The sequence below is a fragment of the Mustela putorius genome, unplaced genomic scaffold, assembly GCF_011764305.1.
Source record: "Mustela putorius furo isolate JIRA1106 unplaced genomic scaffold, ASM1176430v1.1 tig00537227_pilon_pilon_pilon, whole genome shotgun sequence".
NCBI lineage: Eukaryota > Metazoa > Chordata > Mammalia > Carnivora > Mustelidae > Mustela > Mustela putorius.
The window spans coordinates 19,112,396-19,136,813 of record NW_025422368.1 but is presented as its reverse complement, the minus strand read 5'-3'; the positions used below and the strand labels follow the sequence as shown (position 1 = coordinate 19,136,813).

The 24,418-nt window shown below is 39.1% G+C and overlaps 1 protein-coding gene across 2 annotated transcripts in view; it reads left to right on the top strand.

Moving 5' to 3' along the window:
• The window catches only part of ST8SIA1 (ST8 alpha-N-acetyl-neuraminide alpha-2,8-sialyltransferase 1), a 153,572-nt gene that overhangs the window by 72,841 nt on the left and 56,313 nt on the right, over positions 1-24,418 (top strand). The window contains exons 3-4 of one of the 2 annotated variants that reach the window (XM_004775978.3): positions 12,780-12,889; positions 22,939-23,031. In XM_004775978.3, coding sequence (XP_004776035.1) covers positions 12,780-12,889; positions 22,939-23,031 — 203 coding nt within the window. The remainder of the gene's footprint in view (positions 1-12,779; positions 12,890-22,938; positions 23,032-24,418) is intronic. The other variant, XM_045073158.1, reaches the window with a different exon arrangement.

Sequence of the window (24,418 nt, the reverse complement as noted above, 5' to 3'; positions counted from 1 at the left end):
TGCTCTCAAACAGCATCTTCTGTTTTTCTATTTTTGTTTTTTAATGGAGATTTTCTACATAAGATCTTATTTGAAAAACAACAGAAGACTTCCATTGTGAAACAAACAAAATAACGTCATCAACAATAATAAGTTTGAAAGTCTCTAAAGTATTGGAGAAATGATTGGATTCAATTTCACATATATTTACAAGCTCCTGTGCACAGATTTAACACATAATACTCATGACTCATTGAGCATAAATGAATTCTAATGTTTCTCTAATCTATTTCAATTTTTGAACTTGTAGAGGATCTTTTTTTAATTTTATTTTATTTAAAAATTATTTTTATTTTTTTTTATTTGTAGAGGATCTTATTAGACATAATACCTGCAGACATTTCATGGGTCTTAATGGTGAAAAATGACTTGGTAGGTAGATAATAGGGTAGGGAGTGTGGGAGTAGGTAAGAGAGGAAGCATTATAGCAGCCTCAGCAAATGTAGGGAAACAAGAAATTCAGGCTAGTTTTTTTTTCTTTTTTTAAGATTTTATTTATTTGACAGACACAGCAAGAGAGGGAACACAAGCAGAGGGGTGGGAGAGGGAGAAGCAGATTCCCTGCTGAGCAGGGAGCCCCATGTGGGACTCTGTCCCAGGACCCTGGGATCATGACCTGAGCCAAGGGCAGATGCTTAACGACTGAGCCAGCCAGGCACCCAAATTCAGACTGTTTTGGAGGAGAAGCCCAGTAAGTAAAATGGTATGGAGGGAATATGGAGTGTGAGCATAGATGATGTGGTGTGAAACAAGAAAGAACAGGGAGTTTGGGGTACTGGGTTCTGAGTGCTACAATGAAGATCTTAAATGTTTTTGTCTATGGATGATGGGACAAAAATGGTACATTTTGTACATTCTTTGTAGGGGAGTGACTTGCACTAGATTGAAAAATTTACTGATAGATAAGCAATATAGAAAGAACTGTGAATATTGGAGATGGGGGATAATGTGCATAATTTTATGTGTTTGGACATAATGCAAACAGTTGTGATAACATCACTTTTGTTTTGGAAGAAAACCAAGTACGTCAGAGTGAAGGTTAGATGGTGGGCAAGAACTAGAAGCTGACTAATAGTAGTAAGCCATTATAAAGTTTTTGCAATGAGGTGAGGCACCAGGGTGGCTCAGTGGGTTAGGAGTCTGACTCTTGGTTTTGGCTCAGGTCATGATCTCATGGGTCATGACCTCATAGGTCATGGGATCAAGTCCTGCTTGATTAGGGTATGTGCTCAACAGGGAGTCTGCCCCCATGTATGCAGGAGCTCTCTCAGTGTCTCTCTAAAACAAAATAAATCTTTAAAAAAAATCTGCAATGAAGATGGAAAGAGGAGACTCGGCAGAGGTAGGTGATAGGGTGATATCGAGAGAAAATGACTCCAAGGTTTCCAGGCCATGTTGCTGAGAAAATGTCGGCCCATTAAAAGTAAGATAACAGTATTGATCATTTATTTTGTACAAGATGGAACTCATTTAATCCTTACAACAACTGTCTGAGGTGGGTACTATTATTACAGAGGAGAACACTAAGGCCCTGAGATTAAATAAGTTGCCTGTGGTCATAGAAGAAACGTTCAGTCAGGACTCAGATAGGGTCAGGCAGGGCTGGAGGGCAGCGGTCCTCAATTGGAAGACGCACTGTGTTTGCAGAGAAGGGTTCTTGCAGTGCTACTTCTACCTCAGGAGTTGAGAATGCAGAGTCTAGCAATGAATGGCATGAAGCTTGGTTCCTGCTGCTGCTGCCGCCATTTTGTGCTCAACTTCTAAGAATCACTGGACACTACTTTGAAATGTTGTACATGGCCTTCATACCCCTTTTCTTTCCACCATGAAAAATCTCCCCAGTCTGAGAACTTTTGAAATGTGCCATCCTCTGGCCTGAAATAGAGGTACGGCCTTCCTTATTGCTTTGGCATTTGTGGGTCAGAAGCAACGTCAGTAACTAATTTCAGTCAAACGGGAATTGATTATAAAACATCTAATGACTCTCTCAGTGGTGCCATGAACTGATGTCATATTTGGCTTCCAGGGGTTGCGTCCCGACTGTAGGTTATATTCGAAAAATACATAATACTCCTTGGAATGCTTATGTACTATTTTTTATAATGGATTGAATCAAGCATTTTAATGGAGAAATAGTACCCAACACATAAATATATCACATTATTCAATTTCCAGAGATGCATCCTGTGTAGAAAGAATATTAACACTGAGTTTGTCTTTTTTAAATCACAATTTTATTAGTGGAATGTGGAATACAAATCTTAGCAGCTGCTTTCTGGAAATTCACTTTCATATGATTGAAGGACAGTGAAACTTCTTTGAATCGTATGGATGGGCAAATATTCTTTAATTAATACGTGTATATCCCTAGGCAAAGTTTTGGGTAATGCTTTTTAAGGGTTCAATAATTAAATATCTGTAATGAGAAGCATTAGTCTCTGAAATAAATTAACTAACTACTAGATATTTTCATCATAAAAATGCTTACACATGCAAAGTAAGAAGACAGCAGAAATTTTAATTTGTATTTCCAAGGGGCTAGTTAAATAACTGAAAAAGCAAATACATATTTGCTTATTTACCGTAAAGGACCAAAGCTGCTTTTGATTCAGCTGCTTCTTGTCATCATTTTGCCTGTTAGCTGGATGCCATGCTTACTAGGAATTTGCTTGTGGGAAGTTGTCAATCCTTAGTGGAAATAATAAAGTGGGGTACAGAGATAAAGAGATGTGCATCTGAAGAATATTGTTGGAGGGTTGGGGGCTTAATTGATGCACTGGTTAGAATGTAATTAGGTCCTTGAGCGGGCAGTGCAATTAAATATGCCAAGGAGGGCATAATTAGATGGGTGGCTGAATGGTGTAATTACATTCATAAGAGGGGGGCTGTAATTAGATGTGAGACAGGGGGTGTATTTAGATGCCTAAGTTGAGGATATAATTAACATATGGGTGAGAAATTAAATTATGTGTGTGGGTGAAGCATAATTATGTGTGGGAGTGCATGTGGATATGTGGGTGAGGGTACATAGAAATGAATGGGTTGGGCTATAATTAGAAGTGCAAGTTCATATTCTTATGGACAAAAACTTGAGATTTTCATCAATAAGTGCAAGCATATGTTTTGACATCATGAGTAATAGCAGCTGGCATATAGTGACAGCCTTTCAAGCCCCTTCAAGGGTTGCAAATCAAAATCTGCTTTTCTATTAAGACTTGAGACCCACATCTAACGTTGATAGTGATTCCTCTTCTAAATAGTGGCACTTGGTAGTGTTCTGAATACTGAGTGGCTTGGTAATTTTTCTAGCTTTAAAACACAACTGCATAGCATGGAAGACTTGCTCCCCCTTCCTATCAAAGGGAAGAGTTTGGAGGGAGTAATAGAGTGAAACAGACAAAGAATTTTCCTTTGAATTGTGAAGTGTGAAATTAAAGTCCAACTCTTTTAGCGAAAAGAGTATCAGCATAAATTACATGTGTAACAAAATAAGGAAAATTTAGCTTGTTAGCTTCACTTATTTTTTTTTAGTTACAGAAAATATTTATTCAGAAATATTTATGGCATTCTCCCTTCCTTCCCCCGTTCCCCCAGTATGGACACCACCAAGCAGGAAATGTAGGTTACAGGAAGTGGTAGAAGGAGGCTAGAGAAAGAAGGATCTAGAACAAGATAGGTGCAAAAGCCATTGGGTGCATCTGGAAAATTACACTGAAGCAGTGAGAGTTATAATTGTCATTAACACTGAGTTTATCTTTTTTTATCTGAGATATCCTGTATTAAGTTTAAACCAGTGGACTATTTTATCACCATCTTCAAAAGCAAGAGAATATTTTAAAATGCTACTTTGTTGCTTAGATAAAGTCTTGAAATTAAAGATATTTCATTGGTCGTTTAGTTTGCTTAACCTGACTCAGTCTGTTACATAGTTCTTACAAGTCTGGGCACTGGAGAGCCTCCTCCTGTTTGGTCAGAGCTCAGATCGTTTCTAGCCGTGCTCCACTATGGATAGAATTGTCAGCCTTAAAAATAAAGTAGCCAGTTATTTTACCAGCAAAATGAGTTTATTTGGGAATAGCAGAGCAATTGCAGTTTGGGACATGCAAACTATAATCAACCATAGACAAGTCTGGAGAGCAAAGGAGAGAGGTTTGCTTTTAGAGAGGAAAGGTAGGAGTTGAGAGGGGTGGTTTTAAATGAAAGTTCATTGGAGGAAAGCAAGAGTTCAGGGTTGTGGGGACTTCTTTTTGTCTGGGCTGTTGCTGGGCTAGGACAAAATCTCTTTCCTCCTGCTAGTGTAGTAAAAGAAGCTCCCTCCTGTCCAGGTAGGTAAAGTAAGCTGCAAGTAGTGGTACAGGCTTGCGAGCTCCTTCCTCAGGACGTCTCAACTCCAATTTGAATGAGGTTTTCCTTTACTCATTTTCACAGAATACCAAGGGGGTCACCTCTGGGATTTTAAACTTTTTGGCTTCCTGATGCTCCCAAGAAGCCTAGATATAAGGTTAGTTATTTTTTGTAACTTGGATGTAGGGACCTCACAGCCTGCCCCCGATATCTGGTTTTGCCCTGTGGTGGTTCTGTGGAACATTTTTTATTCTTCAATTTTTATTTCAGGTCAATGCACAATGCTCATTTTTTACATTGTAGGCATACCTCAAAGACTTGTAAATTAATTTGTGTTAGAGGTGTTTTTACTAAAATGTTGTGTATTCCTGTAAAAATAGTTACTGCAGCATTGCTTAATCCATTCTCTATCTACTAAGTAGTTGACATTTTTTCTTTCTCCATATACATCCTCCCTCCCCACAAGACAAGCTCAGACTCCAAAAGGGTTAGTGATTGATGGTGGTTAACTCACTTCCTCGTAGAGATAGTGTAATTATTCACTCAAGACATCTAGTTACATCTATGGGATAGAAGATGAGTGGGCACAGACTGTCCGCATTTGTAATTGAAGTCACTGGTCCTTAGTGCTTTGTTGTCTTGTGTGATTGCGTGTAAAGAGGAAGAAGTGAGGCATCTTGTTTTGGAAATGATTTTGGTAAATAATGCTTCATGCACTTAATTGTAAAAACCATTCTGGGATGCTCAAGAACTACTTACATAAGGCACAAAAATCATGGTTTAAATGTTTCAGATTTTAATAGTGTTCTCCAGAAGTCATATTGTAAGCCAGGAATAATTCCATCAGGTGGCATTTGTAATTTGCTTCTGAAAAAGTCTTCTAGCCTGTAGTCTCTTCACCTTCATTTATGCCGTAAAACACTAAAGACCCTAATTTTATCTTTTTTCTTTCAACTCTTCTAAGACTATTCAATAGACCAGAAATCTCAACTACTTTTCTTTTCTTTCTTTCCTTCCTTCCTCCCTCGCTCCTTCCCTCCCTTCCTTTCATTTTAAGAGATTTTATTTATTTGACAGAGAGACCAGAGAGGGAACACTAGCAAGGGGAGTGGGAGAGGGAGAAGCAGGCTTCACGCTGCGCATAGAGCCTGATGTGGGGCTCAATCCAGGACCCTGGGATCATAACCTGAGCTGAAGGCAGACATTTAAAGACTGAGCCACCCAGCCACCCCTCAACTACTTTTCTTATGCCTAAAAATGTGAGATCTCAGGTCTCAGGTCTCAGGGTTACTTCCTCATAAAGATGTCCTATAACTATAGAGCACTCCCCACTTTCCTATCATATTTGTTAGATTCTGTTTTTCCTGTTAGCATGTTAGGTCCATGAATGGGGTACATGCCCATTTTGTTCACCAGCACATTCTCAGCATACACGACAGCTTCTGAATGATCAGAGATGCTCAACAAATAGTTGCTGAGTGAAAAGGTAAGTTGGACCTCAGGCTATTTAAGGAGAGGCCCAGGCAATGTAGGTTGTGAGCCATGTTAAGGATAAGGGATAACTCAAAAAACAAAATTGGCAATGGTTTTATTCACTGGCTATTATTTAGAGAAGGGTGAGGCTCATGTTTGTTCTTGCAGTTTGGAGATTAAATTATATATCCATTGTGACATTAAGAAAATTCTACTTTAGGTAAGGTACTGGCGAAAACAGATGAGATATTCAACAAAAATCTGATTAAATAATTACATATTAAACAAATTGTTGATTATCCGCTCTGTGCTTACTTGGGATATAGAGTGTTGAGCAAAAAAAGATAGGCTCCTTACAATGATTCACACAAAAAAATGTACATTTAAAAATTCATCAAATCCGTTGATTTATAGAAGTAGTTAATATGTTCTCAAAGACCAATGATAAAAATATTTTTCTCAAGACCTAAATAATTCTTTGAAGTTGGAAGTATCTCACCCAAAGATAAACTACATATTATACTAGTCTAGCAATATACTGACACATTTTTTTCTCTAGAGAATTGAATTTTTTAGTATACAATAATGTACTAATACCATATATAGGACTTGAGAGTTTCTGATGATGTTCAATGGTTTACCTTATTTTAATTCTCATAATCATACTGGGAGACAGATGGGATAGTTATTATCATGTCTGACTTCCCATGGGGCACTGAGAGTTTGAGGGGATTGGCAATCCAGAATCTCAATTCCAGATGGTTAGTGTAATATAGTCATTAAGAAGATTGCCATTAATAGATGGGACAGTGATAGGCAAAAAATTTGAACAAAGATCCATTAGGTGAATTAGTGGTCCAGCAATATTTTGAGCTCCTCCATATGGCTGATCTGCCTAATCCATTCTTTCATTTAGAGAATATTTGTTTTTGTTTTTTAATTGAAGTGCAGTTGACACACTGTGTTACATTAGTTTCAGGTGCACAAAACAGTGATTTCACAAGTTTGTCCATTGTGCTATAAGCCTACCACATGTGTAGCTACCATCTGTCTGTCCCTATGTAATGCTATTACAATACCATACCAATATACAATACCAGTAGGATCACTGTTATATTCCCTATTTTGTACCTTTTATTCTCATGACTTAATCATTCCATTATTGGGAGCCTGTATCCCGGTCCCCTTACCCATTTTACTTATTCCCCCAGCTTCCTTCCTTCTGGCAAACATCAGTTTGTTCTCTGTACTTATGGATCTGTTTCTGCTTTCTGTTTGTTTGTTTATTCATTTGTTTTGTTTTGTTTTATATTCCACATATAAGTGAAATCATATGGTAATTGTCTTTCTCTGTCTAACGCATTTGCACTTAGCATAATACCCTCTAGGTCCATCCATGTCACAAATGACAAGATCTTATTCTTTTTTTATTATGGCTAAGTAATATTCTGTTGTGTACGTATATGTGTGTGTGTGTACGTGCACGCACATGCCATGATTTCTTTATCCATTCATAAACTGATGGACATAGAGTAGTATTTTTTAAGGTTAACAGGAAGAGTTTTATGGTATACTGTATTCTCAGAATCATTAGACATTTTCTGGCAGGGATGCAAGGAGAGACATTTGAAAAGAAAGAATTCAATGCCTTAATTAAAAAAAAATACTTTTGGCCAAAATAATAATATTCATGTGGAAACAGATGACCAAAAGTTCTGTCTAGGTACTGTACCTCAGAAGGAGAACTTTGTGTTCACATATCACTGACCATTGCTAAGTTGAGATATTCTGTGTTTAAAATACCACAATGATAGTATTATCTCAATTAGTTAAAATTCCACAGTATTTTCTCAGTTAAGTTTTTCCATTCTGTAAAGCTTTGATGAGCTGTTATTGTGCCCAGAACAGTGTGCATGTAGGCACTTGACAATTATTTATTGAAATGAAATTGCTTGTGTGAGGGCTAGTCATTGACCAAATGGAGAAGTAGCAAGAAAATATTAACAGCAAAAAAAGAAATGACTTCCCCATCCCTGACCTTTGGTTCAAGAGCTTCTAAAAAAATTTTATAGTATATGAAAATAATAGTTACATTTTACAATTGTTAAGGTAGAATTAGATAAATCACTGTTGTATCGTGTTTCCCCAAACCCATGGAATCTCAGTATTTTGTGGCTTGAACAAGTCAGTGAATTGTGCTAGAAGGAGGAAAGGGATGAAAGAAAACGGAAAGGAAGAAAGAAGAAGGCAAGGAACACCATACCAGGCACCCAATGAGATGTATGTATATCAGCTCACATAATCTCATATAATCCTGAGATATTAGCCCTCTTTAGGGACAGGAAGTAGAACACTGAGGGGTTGGACAGCCTGTGCTATAATTCCACAGTCCTACAACCTGGAAGTTAGGAGGTAGGAGGCTCCTAGCTTTTTTTTTTTTCTTTTTTTAAGATTTTGATTTTGATTTTGATTTTTCTTTTTTTAAGATTTTGATTTTGAATTTTTTAAGATTTTTAAGATTTATTTTAGAGAAAGAGTGCATGAGTGGAGGGAGGAGCAGAAGGAGAGGGAGAGGAAGGAAATCTCAAGCAGACTCCTTGCTGAGCGCAGAGCTTGACACTGGGCCTGATTCCACACCCTGGAGATGGTGACCTGACCGACATCAAGAGCCCGTTGCCCAACCGAGTGAGCCACCTTGGTGCCCCTGGAGATACCTGGCTTTACATTGCTGATGCTACTTCTGCCCTTTTCAGATACGCTGTTTCTGTGCCCAGATTTGTGCCAGGAAGCCTGGGGTTGCCAGTCAACCTGGTTCAAGAACTTTCTCTCCTGGGACGCCTGGGTGGCTCAGTGGGTTAAGCAGCTGCCTTCAGCTCAGGTCATGATCCCAGGGTCCTGGGATCGAGTCCCACATCAGGCTCCTTGCTCGGCAGAGAGCCTGCTTCTCCCTCTGCCTCTGCCTGTCTCTCTGTCTGCCTGTGCTCGCTCGCTCTCTCTCCCTCTGTCTCTGACAAATAAATAAAATCTTTAAAAAAAAAAAAAAAAAGAACTCTCTCTCCTTTTTTTTTTTTTAAAAGGTTTAAAAAACCTTAAAAAAGTGGGCGAGGGGCACAGGATGAGGGAGAGAATTCTCAAGTAGACTCTCTGCTGTGCATAGAGCCCAGTACAGGGCTCAGTCTAATGACCCTAAAATCATGATCTGAGCTGAAACCAAGAGTTGGATGCTTAACCAACTGAGCCACCCAGGCACCCCTCAAGGACTCAAACAGCAGTGAGGGAGGGTTTAAATTGGCTTTTACAATGCAAACTAATTATTATTACTATGAGTGTTATTATTTTATTACCTGGGGAGAGGCAGAGGGACAGGGAGAATCCCAAGCAGGCAGAGGTCAGTGTAGGGCTTGATCTCACAACCCTGAGACCATGACTTGAGCTGATCTCAAGAGTCCTATGCTTAACTGATGGAGCCCCTCAGGTGCCCCAAGGCAAACTAAATATTAGTTGAACATGAATGAGCCCACACTTTTAAAATAAACCATGTAAAAATAGATATGCAAATAAACATGTATAACTCACTGAGCTCAGATCAGGCTTCTGTCTATGCTGTGAACCACATCTATCCTTGTTAAGGTTACCAGGGGATCTGCATGTTGCTAAATCCAGGGGATAATTTTTAGCTGTTACTTTACTTTATTTATTAATCTATTATCGCAAATCTATTGCATTTGCTGCCATTTTTCCCCTTCTTTTTTGAGAAACTCTCTCTCTCTCTCTCTCTTTTTTTTAACTTATCTTCCAGGACTCCACACTTTTCTGTGTCCACTCCTAAGTCTCCTTAGTGTCCTGACTTCTTGTTCGAATGTCCCAGGATTCAAGTCTTTGACCTCTTCTCTTTTCTGTCAACACCCATTCACTATTGAGTCTCCTAACGTTAGTTACCTATTGTATGCTGATCACTCCCAGCTCTCTCCAGGAAAGACCAGTTCCCTGGATGTATTCTCATGTTTATTTGCCTCCTTGACACTGTCATTTAAATGATGTCACACATGACATATTTAAAATTGAACTCTAAACCATTTCCCCCAAAACCTGCTCCTCTGTAATCTATACCTCAGTAAATGGCAGGTCCATCTTTGCAGCTATGTTAGCCAAAACCCTTGGCATCATTCTCAATACCTCTTTTTATTTTACTCTATTTCCATTACATCAGCAAATCCTGTCAGCTTTTCCTTCAAAGTATCTCCAGAATCTGCTCACTTCTCACCATCCCCACTACCATCGTCCTCGTCCAAGCCACTAGAATCTCTAGTCCCCTGTTATAGGAGACTCCTGACTGGTCACTTTCTTTCTACCCATGACATCTTGTAGCCTGTTCACACAGAGGCAGAGTGGTGGTTCCAAAATATGGCATAATGTCAGTCCTTTCCTCATCTTACCTTGACTTGATGTACATCTCAGAACAAAACCCAAAGTCTTTATCATACCCTTCAGGGCCCTACAGACTTTATTCTCTAATCTCTCTACAAGTTTACTCCGCTTTCCTCTTCTACGTCTCAGTCCCCTGTTTACTCATCTTCACACACAATGGGGTCTTTTGCTCTTCCTTTCCTACCCCAGGGATGTTCCTTCCTCAAGGTCAGCGAGAGCAGTTCCCCCCAGATGTCCATAATGTTCACCATCTCATGTTCAAGGATTTGCTCACATGTCTCCTTTGAGGTCCTCCCCAACCACCCTATTTGAATTGCAGTTCTTTAAAAGCCATTTCCTGATTGTCTCCTGCCAATGATTTATTTCTCTCCACAGCCCATATTGCCATCTGACATACTATTCATTTCACCCATTTGTCTTTACTCACGAGATTGTAAGCTCCACAAGAACAGGGATAATTACTTATGTCCCTGTCACCCAGAACAGTGCCTGGAACATAGTAGGTACTTAGTAAATACTTGTGGAATAAATTAATAACTAATTTGAGCATATAAACTTAAATATACATCTAACATATTATAGATCTAACCAATGTATTTCCTTTTTTGCACTTTTTTAAATATACAAATATATTTTCTTTTTTAAATTTAAATTCAATTTATTAATATATGATATATTATTTGTTTCAGGGGTACAGGTCTGTGATTCATCAGTCTTATATAATACTCAGTGCTCATTGTAACACATACCCTCCCCAGTGTCCATCACCCTGTTCCCCCATCCCCTCACCCCCGTCTCCTCCAGCAATCGTCAGTTTGTTTCCTAAGATTAAGAATCTCTTATGGTTTGTCTCCATCTCTGGTTTCATCTTACTTCATTTCTTCCTCTCTTCCCCTATTATCCTCTGCCTTGTTTCGGTGGATCTAACCTATGTATTTCTAATGCTGACTTCAAACCCTCTTTAGCACTGATTAAGGAAAATGCCACATGTCATCCTGGATCAATCTGGGCATGTCAGAGTGCTGGCCTTTGCCTGTCTGTCTTCTCTGTATCCCACTCTGAAGTTCACTGGACTGTTCTCTGTTGCAGTCATGCAGGGAATTCTTAATTGTCTGCTGGCCAATGCTTAGACTTTACGGTTTAAGTACTGTATCTTTATCAACTATATTTTCTTAGCACTGTCTTTTTCTTGTGCTGCCTCAAGTGCCGACCTCAGCTACTAGTTATCACACAGACTCTTGGAATTTTATTTTTCTGGTTTCATTACTTTGTGCCTATGTGAATTTCTTATAGTATATATTCATATATTCCATTTATTCTGCTGGTAAAATCTGTCTTGCTTCAAATTCATGCAGAATGGCCTACTTAATATCAGAATAGTTATTTTATGTACCAGTTCTGTAGATGCAAATTCCTCCCCCGAAGAGCTGCCACCAGTAAGCATAGTTTCAGCAAGCAGGAGATTCTGTACCTGGTGGTTCTTGCTGACTCAGCTAAAAGATACTGAGTGACGTATTTCACTTCCAGGGCCTATTGCTAGGTTTTGATAGTCAGTCCCTGGTACTATAAATAGCAGTTCAGGGAACACTCGGGTACACTGAACATTTTCTTTGCAGTCCAGCTCAATGTTTGCAGAAAGAAAGTCACATGCTGTCTGGTTTGCACAAGTCACTTGCCTGTTAGCACCTCCCAGGTTCTAGACAGACCCACCCAGAGTGTACATTTTCTCATAAACACAGCATTTGCTTTCAGCATACTTTGTGCCTTTGTTTATACTGCTTCTCTGCCTGGCAATATCCTATTCATCCTTTAAGATTCATCTCAAAGTGAGAAAGCGTTCCCTGAGTTGGCTTGGCAGAAATTTGCCCTTTTTCTCCTGTGTGGGATTCTCCACAGCATTTAGAGCATACCTCTTCTACAACAATTTCAGCATTACATTAGAGCATTAGAGTTCTCTGTTCACAGTCCCCCTACATCTCAAACTGAGTCCTGAGGCCTGTGACTTTTTGTAACTTTTTGTATTTACCTCTAGCAGTTAGCATAGGAAACACTCAGCTACTGTTTGTTGAGTGAATTGCAGACTTTATGAATGAATGAAATTGCATTCAGATAGGGAGATAGAATTCATTTGAGCTTGTTCCCCGTTTAATGCCTTTAAAACTAATCCAATGTTTAGTATGGAATTTTTCTCTTTTCTCTAGTAGGCGCTTTCTCCAATGTACGTGGTCAATTTGTTACAAAATATGTTATACTTAGATGCACTTCAGGGAGTTAATTTTTTTAATTTTTATTTGTTTATTCATTTATTTATTTTTAGTGTCAAAGAAGCAGTCTAGTTTATTCCTTATAAACTTCTTGGCATCTTTCTTTCTCCATGCTCTTTTGGTCTGCCCAGTCTTCAGTCAAATTCCTCCAAGGGGTCTGCTGTAAACAATGATTTTGTGAGTGGTTGTGTGTTCTCTGCAGTGAAAACCCGCCTTGTTTTCTGTTGCTAGGCAACCCCATTCCAGCTGCCCTTGAAGAAATGCGCGGTGGTGGGAAATGGTGGGATTCTGAAGAAGAGTGGCTGTGGCCGTCAAATAGATGAAGCAAATTTTGTCATGCGGTAAGAGAGAGCACCCACAGCATGGCCTCTGCCTTCTCTCCTTTCCCCCCACCCCTTCACAAGCCCTGGGGCCTTTCAAAGCTAGTCACTTGGGATTAATCAGTTGTAACTGCTCTTTAGCTTCCCTTCAAGTTCAGATATAAGTGAATGCAGGAGAGGCCCAGGGAGCAAGGGAACATGCCCCAAGAAAGTACAAAGCCAAGGAGGGCTTAGAGGTCGTGGGGAGACCCAAAAGTAGAAACACTTAGATTTTGCCTTAGAGCATACAGTCGGGTGATAAAAACTTCAAAGATTGCCTCTAAATGAACGTTTTCATTTATTGATTTCTACTCTACACCCTTGTCATCTTTGTTTTTCACAAAAGCATTTGTGAGTAGCAAGTGGGATTTGAAGACGGGTCTGATCTGTGTATGGCTGGGACAGCTGGAAGGAGCGAGGGGGCATAACTTTGGAGCAGTGAGGAGGTTTGGTTAAGGGATTGAGCAGAGTGGTGACGTGTGTCCCTTGGAGGGGAACACAGGAGGCTTCTGCAGGGGTGTGTAAAAACCTGCTAAGATGGATCCAGTCAGGGGTAGAGGCCTTCCACCTGTCAGGGCACCAGCCTGCACTGGTGGGTGATTTTCACCAGAAGTGAAGACAACAAGTGATTGGACTGACATGGGTTTGGGATTGTCTGGGTGAGAGGGAGGGAGGAGGAGGAGTAACGACACGGAGGGAAGATCCTGGCTAGAGAGAGTGTGAGGTGACATGCCTTGAGGTCTGGGCTGGACAGGAAGTAGGTGCTGAGACGCAAGAACAGGAGAGGAGGGTGCCCAAATGGGGCCCAAGGACAGGGTCATTCTGAGCCCACAGGCAGTGGGTGCTGGGAAAGATAAGAGAGAAATGGAATGATAAGAACTAACGTCAAAGATTGGCCCAGTGGAGTTTATGATTTCAGCCAAGTTCTTGCTCAGTATGTCTGGGGGCTGATCTGCTGTGTGACAGAAAAAGAAGACATTTGTAGCTGAAGAAGCATAGGAACTTTGAAGCTATGTTGTAGAGATTCTTTCAGATGGGCCCCAAAGCCTCACTGACATGAGGACGACGGAGATGTGGGTGGCAAAGGCTCCAGGGCCAGGAAGACTAAGGCCTGTAGCACCACAAAGGGAAGAAGCCTGAGCATAGGAAGGGAGTTGGGGCTTGGGATTTGGATTTTGTGATCATTTTTAAGGATAAGTAGAATAGTCTAGAAGTGGTCAAAGGTGGCTAAGAGAACACTAAACCACCTGGGAGCTCTGAGCGCAGTGGGGTAAGGAGGCTGAAGACACTAGGTGAGAGTGTTTTGGCGGAAGCCATGGACTTGAGGGAGAGCCAAGTTCTTGCTCAGAGAATGAGACCTGGGTTTCTTCAGCAGACTTTTTATCTTGCTCGTGAAGCCTGTAGCAGAGGGGGATGTCTTGCTATATCCATCTTTCCCTCATGGAAATGCCCTGCCATAGTATTTCCAGGATAGAAATGTGGTTTTCTCTCCAGTGCAATTATTATTATTGCTGCAGTATATACAAAGAAAAGGAAAATGTAGAAAATAAAAATGTAGTTATTCTCTTACGTCAGTATAACATCTGTTTATTGAGCTACTACTAGGTATTGGTGTTAGCTGGGCCAAGGAATGGTACGTGAACCATTTCTGTCTGTATGTTGTACCTGGAGTGCTCTGATAGAGGGAATTCAGAGACAGATGGTGAGGGGTCAGGGACCTTCTAAGAAGTGGTGTGTGGGGTGAGCCATGTCTACATTTCACTCTTGGCATAGGAATAGTCTTTCTGAGACTCTGAAGTGGGAAAGACAACAAGTGCTGCCACAGTACATTGAGATGAGCCTGGAAAGGTAGTTCAGCTATGGGAGGGGCCACCATCACCTGTAGAGTTGAGGTAGATGGGAAGAGCAAAGGCCCTGGACCAAATCCAAGCATCCATTCCAATACTGGCATTATGTAGAGGCTGAAGAGCCAGCAGAGAACACAGAGGGACAGAAGACAAGCTATTGCCACAAACCAGCTCTGTGATCTACAGCATGTCGTTTTACTCTTGCTGGGGCTCAGCATGTGAGGGAGTGGGAGCAGACAGTTCCTCAGGCCTTTCCATTGTGGAAACTTCTATATAACTATATAATCATAACAGCTCATGTAGTCTACTTTATATTTGCAAGCTTGCATTCAAGGATGTTTATTCGATCTTTCCAAAAACTATGTAAGGAGGAAGGAGGTGTGATTATTATACTTACAAATTCAAGGAATTTAAGTGATTTTAAAAGGTCTTAAATCAGTCTGGCAGGAGGCAGGACAATGTATTTTTATATTATTCCTAAGTTTATATATCTATGTGTGTCACTATATTTAGGAAGGTACCTGTTTTAAACTTAACATGTTGAAGACTAGGGCTAAGCATTTTTGAGGAGTTATCTATATTTATTTATTGCAAATAAACAAGACTAAGTTTGTGTTATGTACAATCAACATTGCTCTATTCAAATTCAGAATTAACGAGTAAACATAAATGTTCCCAGAATACTGAGAGAGGTGAAGATTGAAAATTCAGAGAACTAGAGTTATTTGTGCATGGACCATTAATTTAATTTCAAAAATAGCACAATTTTCTTTTTTTTAAAATTGAATTATAATTGAAATGTAACATTTTATTAGCTTCAGGGGTACAGCATCATGATTTGATATTTGTATACACTGACATGATCACAGTGAATCTCGTTTCCCCATTACCATAGAAGTTACATAATATGCAGTAGGGTATTTGCTGACAGTAGTCACGTGCTATATGTTACCCATGACTTACTTGTTTTATGACTGGAATTTTGTATTTCCCGACTCCCTGTTCACATTACTCTCGCTCCCACCTCATCCCTTCTGGCAACCACCAATCTTTGCTCTCTATCTATGAATTTTGTTCTATTTGTTTTGTGTTTTAGATTCCACATATAAGTGAAATCACAGAGTATTTGTCTTTCTCTGTGATTTATTTCACTTACTCTAATACCCTCAAAGGCCATCTTTATTGTGCCAAATGGTGAGATTTCATTCTTTTTTATGACAGTAATATTCCATTGCCTATATACTTCATCTTATTTATCCATTCATCCATTGATGGACACTCCATGTCATTTGATTGGAGAACTTAGCCCACTTATGTTTAAAGTAGTTCTAGCTAGGGATGTACTTTTGCCATTTAGTTCATTGTTCTCTGGCTGTTTTGTAGTTGCTCCTTGTTTCTTCTTCTTTTGCTCTCTTCCCTTATGGTTTGATGTCTTTCTTCAGTCTTATGTTTAGATGCCGTTCTCATTATTTTTTTGTGTATCTACTGTAGGTTTTTGCTTTGTGGTTACCATGAGACTTACATGTCTCAGCCTATATATACACACTAGTCTATTTTAAGTTGATAGCAAGTTATGTTTGAACACTTACTAAAACCCTACATTTTAACTCTCCCATCCATGTTTTGTTTTTGATGTCATGTTTTATATCTTTTTATTTTGTGTATCCTCTAACTAATAATTGTAATTATAGTTATTTTTCCTATTTTTATATTTTAACCTTCATGTGAACTTTGTAAATGATTGGTCCATTACTTTTATTATGTATTTTCCTTTATCGATGACATTTTTACTTTTATATATTTTCATGTTACTAATAAGTACCCTTTCCCTTCAGCTTAAGGAAGTCCCTTTAACAATTCTTGTAAGGCCAGTTTAGTGGAAGTCCTTTAGTTTTTGCTTGTCTGGAAAGCTCTCTTATCCTCTCCTTCAGTTAAATGATAACCTTGCTAAGTAGAGTCTTCTTGATTGGCAGTTTTTTGCTTTTAGCTCTTTGAATATATCATGCACTCCCTTCTGATCTTCAAGGTTTCTTTTGAAAATCTCTCTTTTTTTTTTTTTAAGATTTTATTTATTTGACAGAGATCACAGGTAGGCGGAGAGGCATGCAGAGAGAGAGGAGGAAGCAGGCTCCCCACAGAGCAGAGATCCCGATGTGGGGCTCGATCCCAGGACTCTGGGATCACGACCTGAGCCAAAGGCAGAGGCTTTAACCCACTGAGCCATCCAGGCGCCCCTACTTTTGAAAATCTGTATGTGGTCTTATGGGGGTCCCCTTATATGTAACACATTGATTATCTCTTGCTGCTTTAAGATCCTATCTTTAACTTTTGACATTTTAATTATAACGTGTTGTAGTGTGGGTCTCATTAGGTGGGCTTCCTAAACTTGAATGTTTATTTCCTCCTTTTCCAGATTAGGGAAGTTTTCAGCAATTATTTCTTAAAATAAGTTTTCTGTCCCTTTTTATTCTCCTTCTGGTACCCCTATTATGCAGATGTTCATCTTTTGATACTGTCTCAGAGGTTCCTTAAGCTATCTTCACTTAAATGTTTGTTTGTTTGTTTGTTTGTTTGTTTTTCTTCCTGCTGCTCTGTTTTGGTGAGTTCCACTGTCCTGTCTTCCAAGTCAGTGATCCTTCCTTCTGTTTTATCTAGTCTGCTATTGAACACCTTTGGTATATTTTTCAGTTCAGTTATTGTATTCTTCAGCTCTGTCACTTTTGTTTGGTACTTTCTTATATTTCATATCTCTTCATTGAAGTTCTTTCTGTGTTTATCCACTCTCCTGAGATTGGTGAGCATCTATTTGATCATTACTTTGAACTCTATCAGAAAAATTACTTATCTTTCATTAAGGTTTTTTTGGGGGGGGGGTTGTATCTTGTTCTTTCAATTGAAGAACGTGCCTCTTTTCCTCATTTTGTTTGATTCTCTGTGTTTGTTTCTTTGTATTATGTCAAACAACTGTGTCTCCCAGTCTTGAAGGAATGGTCACAGGAAGATGGGTGAGTGTTTTAGTCTGCTGCCTACATTTGACCTGGGAGTGATAACCTGCCGGGAACTGTTTCTCTAATTCTTTCAGACCTGTGGGGCCCAGATACATAAGTTCCCCTTGGCTCAGAGACAGGGCATCCCTTGTATGCTCTGAATGCACCTACTGTGTTTGGCAGCATGGATCCACAGTAGAGTGTCAGACTGGGACATGCCCTTCCATAGGCTTTGGCAGGGAAGACAAGTGCTGGCATATTGGCACATACACCTGACCAGTTTGACATTTTACATCTTTTAAAGGGGGGAATGGGAGCACCATCCCAGGGCAAGCAGAAATGTAGGAGAGTGCAAAAATGACACGCACCAGCACCTCCATCCCTGGAGAGAGTGCCAGCAGACCCCTGCCCTTCTGGCAGATGCTTTAAGATTAGACAATGCATTTCTTTCACATATGGTCTATGTGCTTTTCAGCTTGCTGTTTTTGCACTGGTACCCAGGAGAATGAGCCTATGCATGAGCCCTTTTAAGATGGGAGTCCTCATTTTCTATAGTCCTTTGGGTCTTCTAGGTATAAGCCATGCTGGTTTTCAAAGCCAGATGTTTTGGGACCTCTCTGGTGCAGGTCCCAAGTGTTGGGATACATGATATGGAGATCAAATAGTTGCTCCTTAGGGATATGCTCTATATTTGTGAGATCCCTCTCACTTGTGGCTTAACATGCCAGGAGAGGGATTTTTGACAAGACCGTGTCTCTGCCTCTCCTACCTTTCCTGATTTGGTCCTTTTATCTTTTGTTGTGGAGTTGCCATTTAGCTTATTTTCAGGTCTTTTTCAGGGAGAATTATTCTATAGGTAGCTGTAGATTTGGTGTACCAATGGGAGGAAGTCAGTTCAGGGTCTTCCAATGCCACCGTCTTGAACCCCTATGAAGAAAAACGGCCATTTTCATAACATACTTGAATTTTCTAAAAGCCTAGTTTATGGTTTACAATATGGGAGTAATTGAGTGTTATAAATTGTTTATAAATTATTCTCATTTGACCACTAACATATCTACTTATAAATGGTTGCTTCGTACACATTTTTTGAGACAATTGAGGTAGTGTCATAATTCAAAATTAAACATTTAGTGAGTACATATGATTAGAAAACACATAGTATGTCTGATCGTAGACTGTAGGATGCATGGAGAGTTACAGTGAGAGAAAAGATCCAAAAATAGCCTTACCTGCATACAGGGATACACCACATTACAGTTCAAAATGTTTTCCAGTATTAGGATAAAACAGTATTGTACTTTTCTTTGCTTAGACATTTTCAAATACATTTTCTTATCTTTTTTTTTTTAAAGATTTTATTTTCTTGAGAGAGAGAGAGAATGAGGGGGGAGGAAGAGGAGGGCAGTGGAAAAGGGAGAAGCAGACTCTGAGATGAGCAGGGAGCCCAACATGGGGCTCGATCCCAAGGACCCATTTGCTGAAGGCAAATGCTTAACCACCTAAGCCACCCAGGTGCCACTCAACTACACTTCCTAATGTTAAACATCTACTTCTTGTTTTTCTATTTTCTTGTTTTTCAAAGTAAACATTTGCTCTAACCCAAAAAACACTTAAAAAAATAATATTATTGAATACAATTTATCTGGAAGGTCTGCAAGACAAAGGTAACATGATTGCATCTTGGAGATGATTTGGGTGGCTCAGGGATACAAGTGAGGGCAACATCATTTTGGTGCCATGGAATTATCATGTGTGTTTTGCATACTTAAATATGCATAACACTTTTAAAGTTTTTATTTAAATTCCAGTTAGTTAACATGCAGTGTAATACTAGTTTCAGGTGTACAATATAGAGATTCAACACTTCCACAAACACCTGCTGCTCATCACAACAAGTTCATCCTTTAGTCCCCATTACCTATTCAGTTCATCCCCCCACCTGCCTCCTCTCTGGTAACCATGAGTTTGTTCTCTGTACTTAGAATCTGTTTCCTGGTTTGCCTCACTCTCCTTCTCTCTTTTGTCCCCTATGCTCATTTGCTCTGTCTTCTAAATTCCATATAAGAGGAAATCATATGGTATTTCTCTTTCTTTAACTGATATATTTCACCTAGCACAATACTCTCTAGCTCCATTCATGTCACTACAAATGGCAAGATATATATATATATATATATATATGTATATATATATATATATACACACAAATATGTATGTATGTATGTATCTCACTATGGACAGTTGGTCTGCTCTCCTATTTTGGCTATTGTAAATAATGCTACTATAAACATCAGGGTGCATGTATTCCTTTGAATTTGTGTTCTTGTATTCTTTGGGTAAATACCTAGAAATACCTAGTAGTGAAATTGCTGGGTCATAGGGTAGTTCTATTTTTAACTTTTTTTTTGCTTTGTTTTTTTAAAAAATTTTAAAAATATTTCATTTATTTATTTGAGAGGGGTGAGAGAGAGGGCACAAACTGGGGTGGGGAGAGTGCTAAAGGGAGAGGGAGAAGCAGACTCCCTGCTGAGTAAGAAACCTGATGCACGACTCAGTCCCAGGACCCTGGGATCATGACCTGAGCTGAAGGCTGATGCTTTACCCACTGAGCCAACCCGGCATCCCAAAAGAATGCAGTTCTGTGACAACATCTTTTAGGGTCATGAGCACAGTTACTAAGACACATTAGCCATTAATATCTGTTAGTCGTGCCAATGAGCAATAATGCAAAGTTTGAAACACTTTTACAGAATTATGCCTTATTAGAAACAATTTGTATTAAATGTGCCTCTTATGTAAATCTATGTAATTATCAGTTTAGGAATTGAAGAGCTAAAATTACAGTGTGCTTTTTCTAAGAAAAGAACTACAAGGAAGTGTCATAGACATTTGCATTTGAAGAACTTAAGACAGATATTTACACCAAAATGCAGTGTCATTATTTTCCAGAAATGCATTTATAAAACATTATCTTGTTATAAACAATTTCCTTGTGTTGTAGGACTTAACAATCAGTATCCAAAAGTTTTTCTTGAGCTTTGTCTGTGCGATAGAAGGTATGAAGGAACCCAGACAAATGAGCCGTGGATCAACCTACAAGGAACACACAGAAAAACAGACTATTCATTAAAACTGACATGTTTCATTAATGACAAAATAGGTTAACTGTACTCTCCAGCAGTTTTTAGAGGTTATAGTTTTGATATAATGTGTTTGATTCTCAAAGTTATGAAGGACCATTAAGATCAAAGCTTCATAAGACATAAATGCTCAGGGGCACCTAGGTGGCTCAGTCAGTTAAGCATCTGCCTTTGGCTCAGGTCATGATCCCAGGGTCCTGGGATCGAGCCCATGTTGGGCTTTCTGCTTGGTGGGAAGTCTGCTTCTCCTCTCCCCCTCTTTCTGTCCCCCTCCGCATCACTGTTCTCTCTCTGTCTCTCTAATAAATAATTAAAGCTTTAAAAAAAAGATGTAAATGCTCAAATTTTAGCTTATGTTTTACCCTGCAAGTCACCTTCATCAAGTGATCAAAGATCAGTTCAATCACAAGACCATAGTCAGTACTCGTGCTGGATGAGCCTGGCTGGTAATGCTGAAGTTCACTCCCTCACAAGGGTCCTCAGAAACCACACTGGATATGGTGTGACCACTAAAGTATAGACACCTCAAGAGGAGGCCCTGTGACTTGGCTTCCCCCCACGCCCCTTACAATGACCACTGTGTTTTTCTCAATGGGCACTCAGCAAAAGTCATCAACTGGCTGGCTAAGTAATCTGTGGGTAGCTGCCTGAAGGGCCAGCATCTTTTTACTGTTGAGCAGATGAAAGGAAGATTCCAAATCAACTGAGACAAGCTCCGCCCAAGATGCCCTGATGTGGTAGGAGTCACAGGACAAATACAAGACAACATCAAGGAACTTGAGCTAATCAGCTGAGTGGCTGCCTGGACAATTCCACGTCCTGGGGAAATTTGTAGGGTAAATTTAACAGTTAGGGGAATGGCAGAGACTTTAATGTTTACATCTCTTTACCTGCAAATAAATGATGTTTTAGTTTGTTGAAGAGTCAAAGTTAGAGATGCTCTGATGTGGTAGGAGTCAAGTTGGAGCTAGGGGTGACTAGGAGAAATTAGGACAAAATAATAAAACCTAATGGAAACTATGGATTCATTTAGGGTCTTCAAAAAAATAAATATATTTAATTATAAATATATTTCTGATACACAATATTTTTGAGTTTTTACTATGGAGGAGGTATCAAGGTAGGGACCTCTTATACATTTCTTACTATAATCCTTACAACAAGCTCATTGGAGAAGAAAAGTCATTATCCTCATTTTGTGTAATGAGGTAACAAAGACCAGGCAGATGAATTAACTTGCCTGAAGTTCCACTGGCAGAAAGCAATGGGATTGGGATTTGTAGTTGCCCTATTTTCCACTGTAAACATTCATAAGACATTGTGGCCAAGGAAAGCAATAAAGATTGGGGTGGTTGTATGTGTATGTATTTGTGTCTGTGTGTGTGTGTATGTGTGTATATGTGTGAGAGAGAGACCGGGGGGGGGGGTATTTTTGTCGCTAAGAAAACATCACCTGTACGCTTTTCCTCGGCTGAACTGGGACAGTTGGAAAATCATTGCATTTCTTTAGATAACAAATCACCCTGTTCCACCAGTAGTCAACCCATACATTGGTCATGTACACAGAAGTTGGACATGCATTGATTTAGGTGGCAGAGTTTGCTGTGAATGTACTGTTATAATTTAGGATTTGGAAACAGAAAGAAAATCACAAGCAAATACAATTCTTCCCTGTGTCTTGAGGTTTCTGGGTATACAGAGAACACTGCCAGCCCTGTGTCGTAGTATACCACACCCTCCTGAGCTCTAGTTTCAAGCCTAATACTTCCTGTCCTACCAACTCAAAAATATTTTGAATGGAATAAATTCATCCTAGTTAATGTCTCTTTTTTAATAGACTACTTAACTCTCTAGTGGACATTTTCTTTTAAAACAGGACTCACTTTTATGACTGCATTTTGAAGATGGTAATAGTTAGTCATCTAATGACTGTTTAAAGGGAGAGGTGATAAAATTGATTATTTGTGGATGAGCTAGATCTAGGAAAATTCCCATTTGTCATGATAATTGATTTAAAAGTTTGTAAATCATTCTAAAATGTTTTGTTTCTCTAGGTGCAATCTTCCTCCTTTGTCAAGTGAATACACTAAAGATGTTGGATCCAAAAGTCATTTAGTGACCGCTAACCCCAGCATAATTCGGCAAAGGTAAGAGTTTATGACTTCTGTTTGTGAGGAACTGAAGAGGAAGGCCTTTGAAGTATTTAACATCTTAAGGCAGTGAACATAATTCAGTTTGAAAAACAAAGAAGAAAACCATCTGGACAGGCAGGAAGGATGAAGGAGGGAATTGTAAATAAACTAAGCAGGATTATGGGAATCCAAACACTATTTATGCCTCTTCTGGGATTCTGTTTCTTGCCTTTAGAGATGGTAGAAATACCATGAGATTCCGTTGTTTCACTCAGAGAAGCGATACAATCACCTGCTTACTCATTTCTACTTTCTAACTTGCTGGCTTTATTCCCAACTCCTTGATTGGCACTACTATTAATAGTAGTTTTGTTAAAGAATAGAAACAAAAATGGCCCATCCGCTGCATATATATGCTTGAAAATAGCAAAATTGTCAGAATATACAGGAATATATAATCATGACAATATTACGTTACATTATATTGCGTTCAATCAGATTTGGGAGAGAAGATGGAAAATTCTTGCTCCCAGATCAATTCTGGAGATCTTAGACAGCTGCTGTGGGAGCCTTTGGGGGTTGGTCTCTAGTTGACAGAGCCCATCAGTAAACTATGGGTTGTTTCTCCAAGGATTGCTCAGTGTAGAGAATGACTCAATCTCTGTGAAAAGAGAAGTCAAACGTTGCCTTAACACTCTCCTGCCTAGCTAGCAGTTAGGACTGCAATCTCAGATGTGGTGAGCTCAGGCTCTTGTCATCCAAGGGAGTTGTACCCAGGTGACTGCACATGTGTGTCACCTCATAAGCAATGCTGCACTGGTTTGGTTCACAAGTAAGCATTCCCATATAAAAGATGTCCAGAAATGCAACCAAAAATTTTTTTAATTTTGGCAGATACTATGAAATCACCTCTCCAAAATGTACCATTTACTTTCTCTTTTGTAAAGGATAAGACTGCCTGTTTCCCAGTCCTAAAAACAACATTGTATAGTATTCATTTTTTAAATTTTTGGCAATTTATTGGGTGAGAGATGATATATTATTTTTTATTTACTATACATTTTTTTCTGACTATAGCAAGGGTTGAGTGACTATTGACTGTTAATATTTTCTCTGTGAATTGCCTTCTTGTATTTTTTGCTCATTTTGTGCTATTTTTCTTTTTAAAAAATATCTTCCTGTTGGTTTATAAGAACTCTTTATATTATAGGTGTTAACTGTTTATGTTATAGATATGTTTGCTGTATATGTAGCAAATATTTTCTTCCAGCCTATCATTGATGTTTTAACTGCTGTCCTTTCCAAATTTAATGTGTTTTATGTAATGAAATTTGTTAATATTTTCCTCTATGGCTTCTTTTAAAAAAAATCTTTCTTTGATCTTACTTACCCACATCCCTTC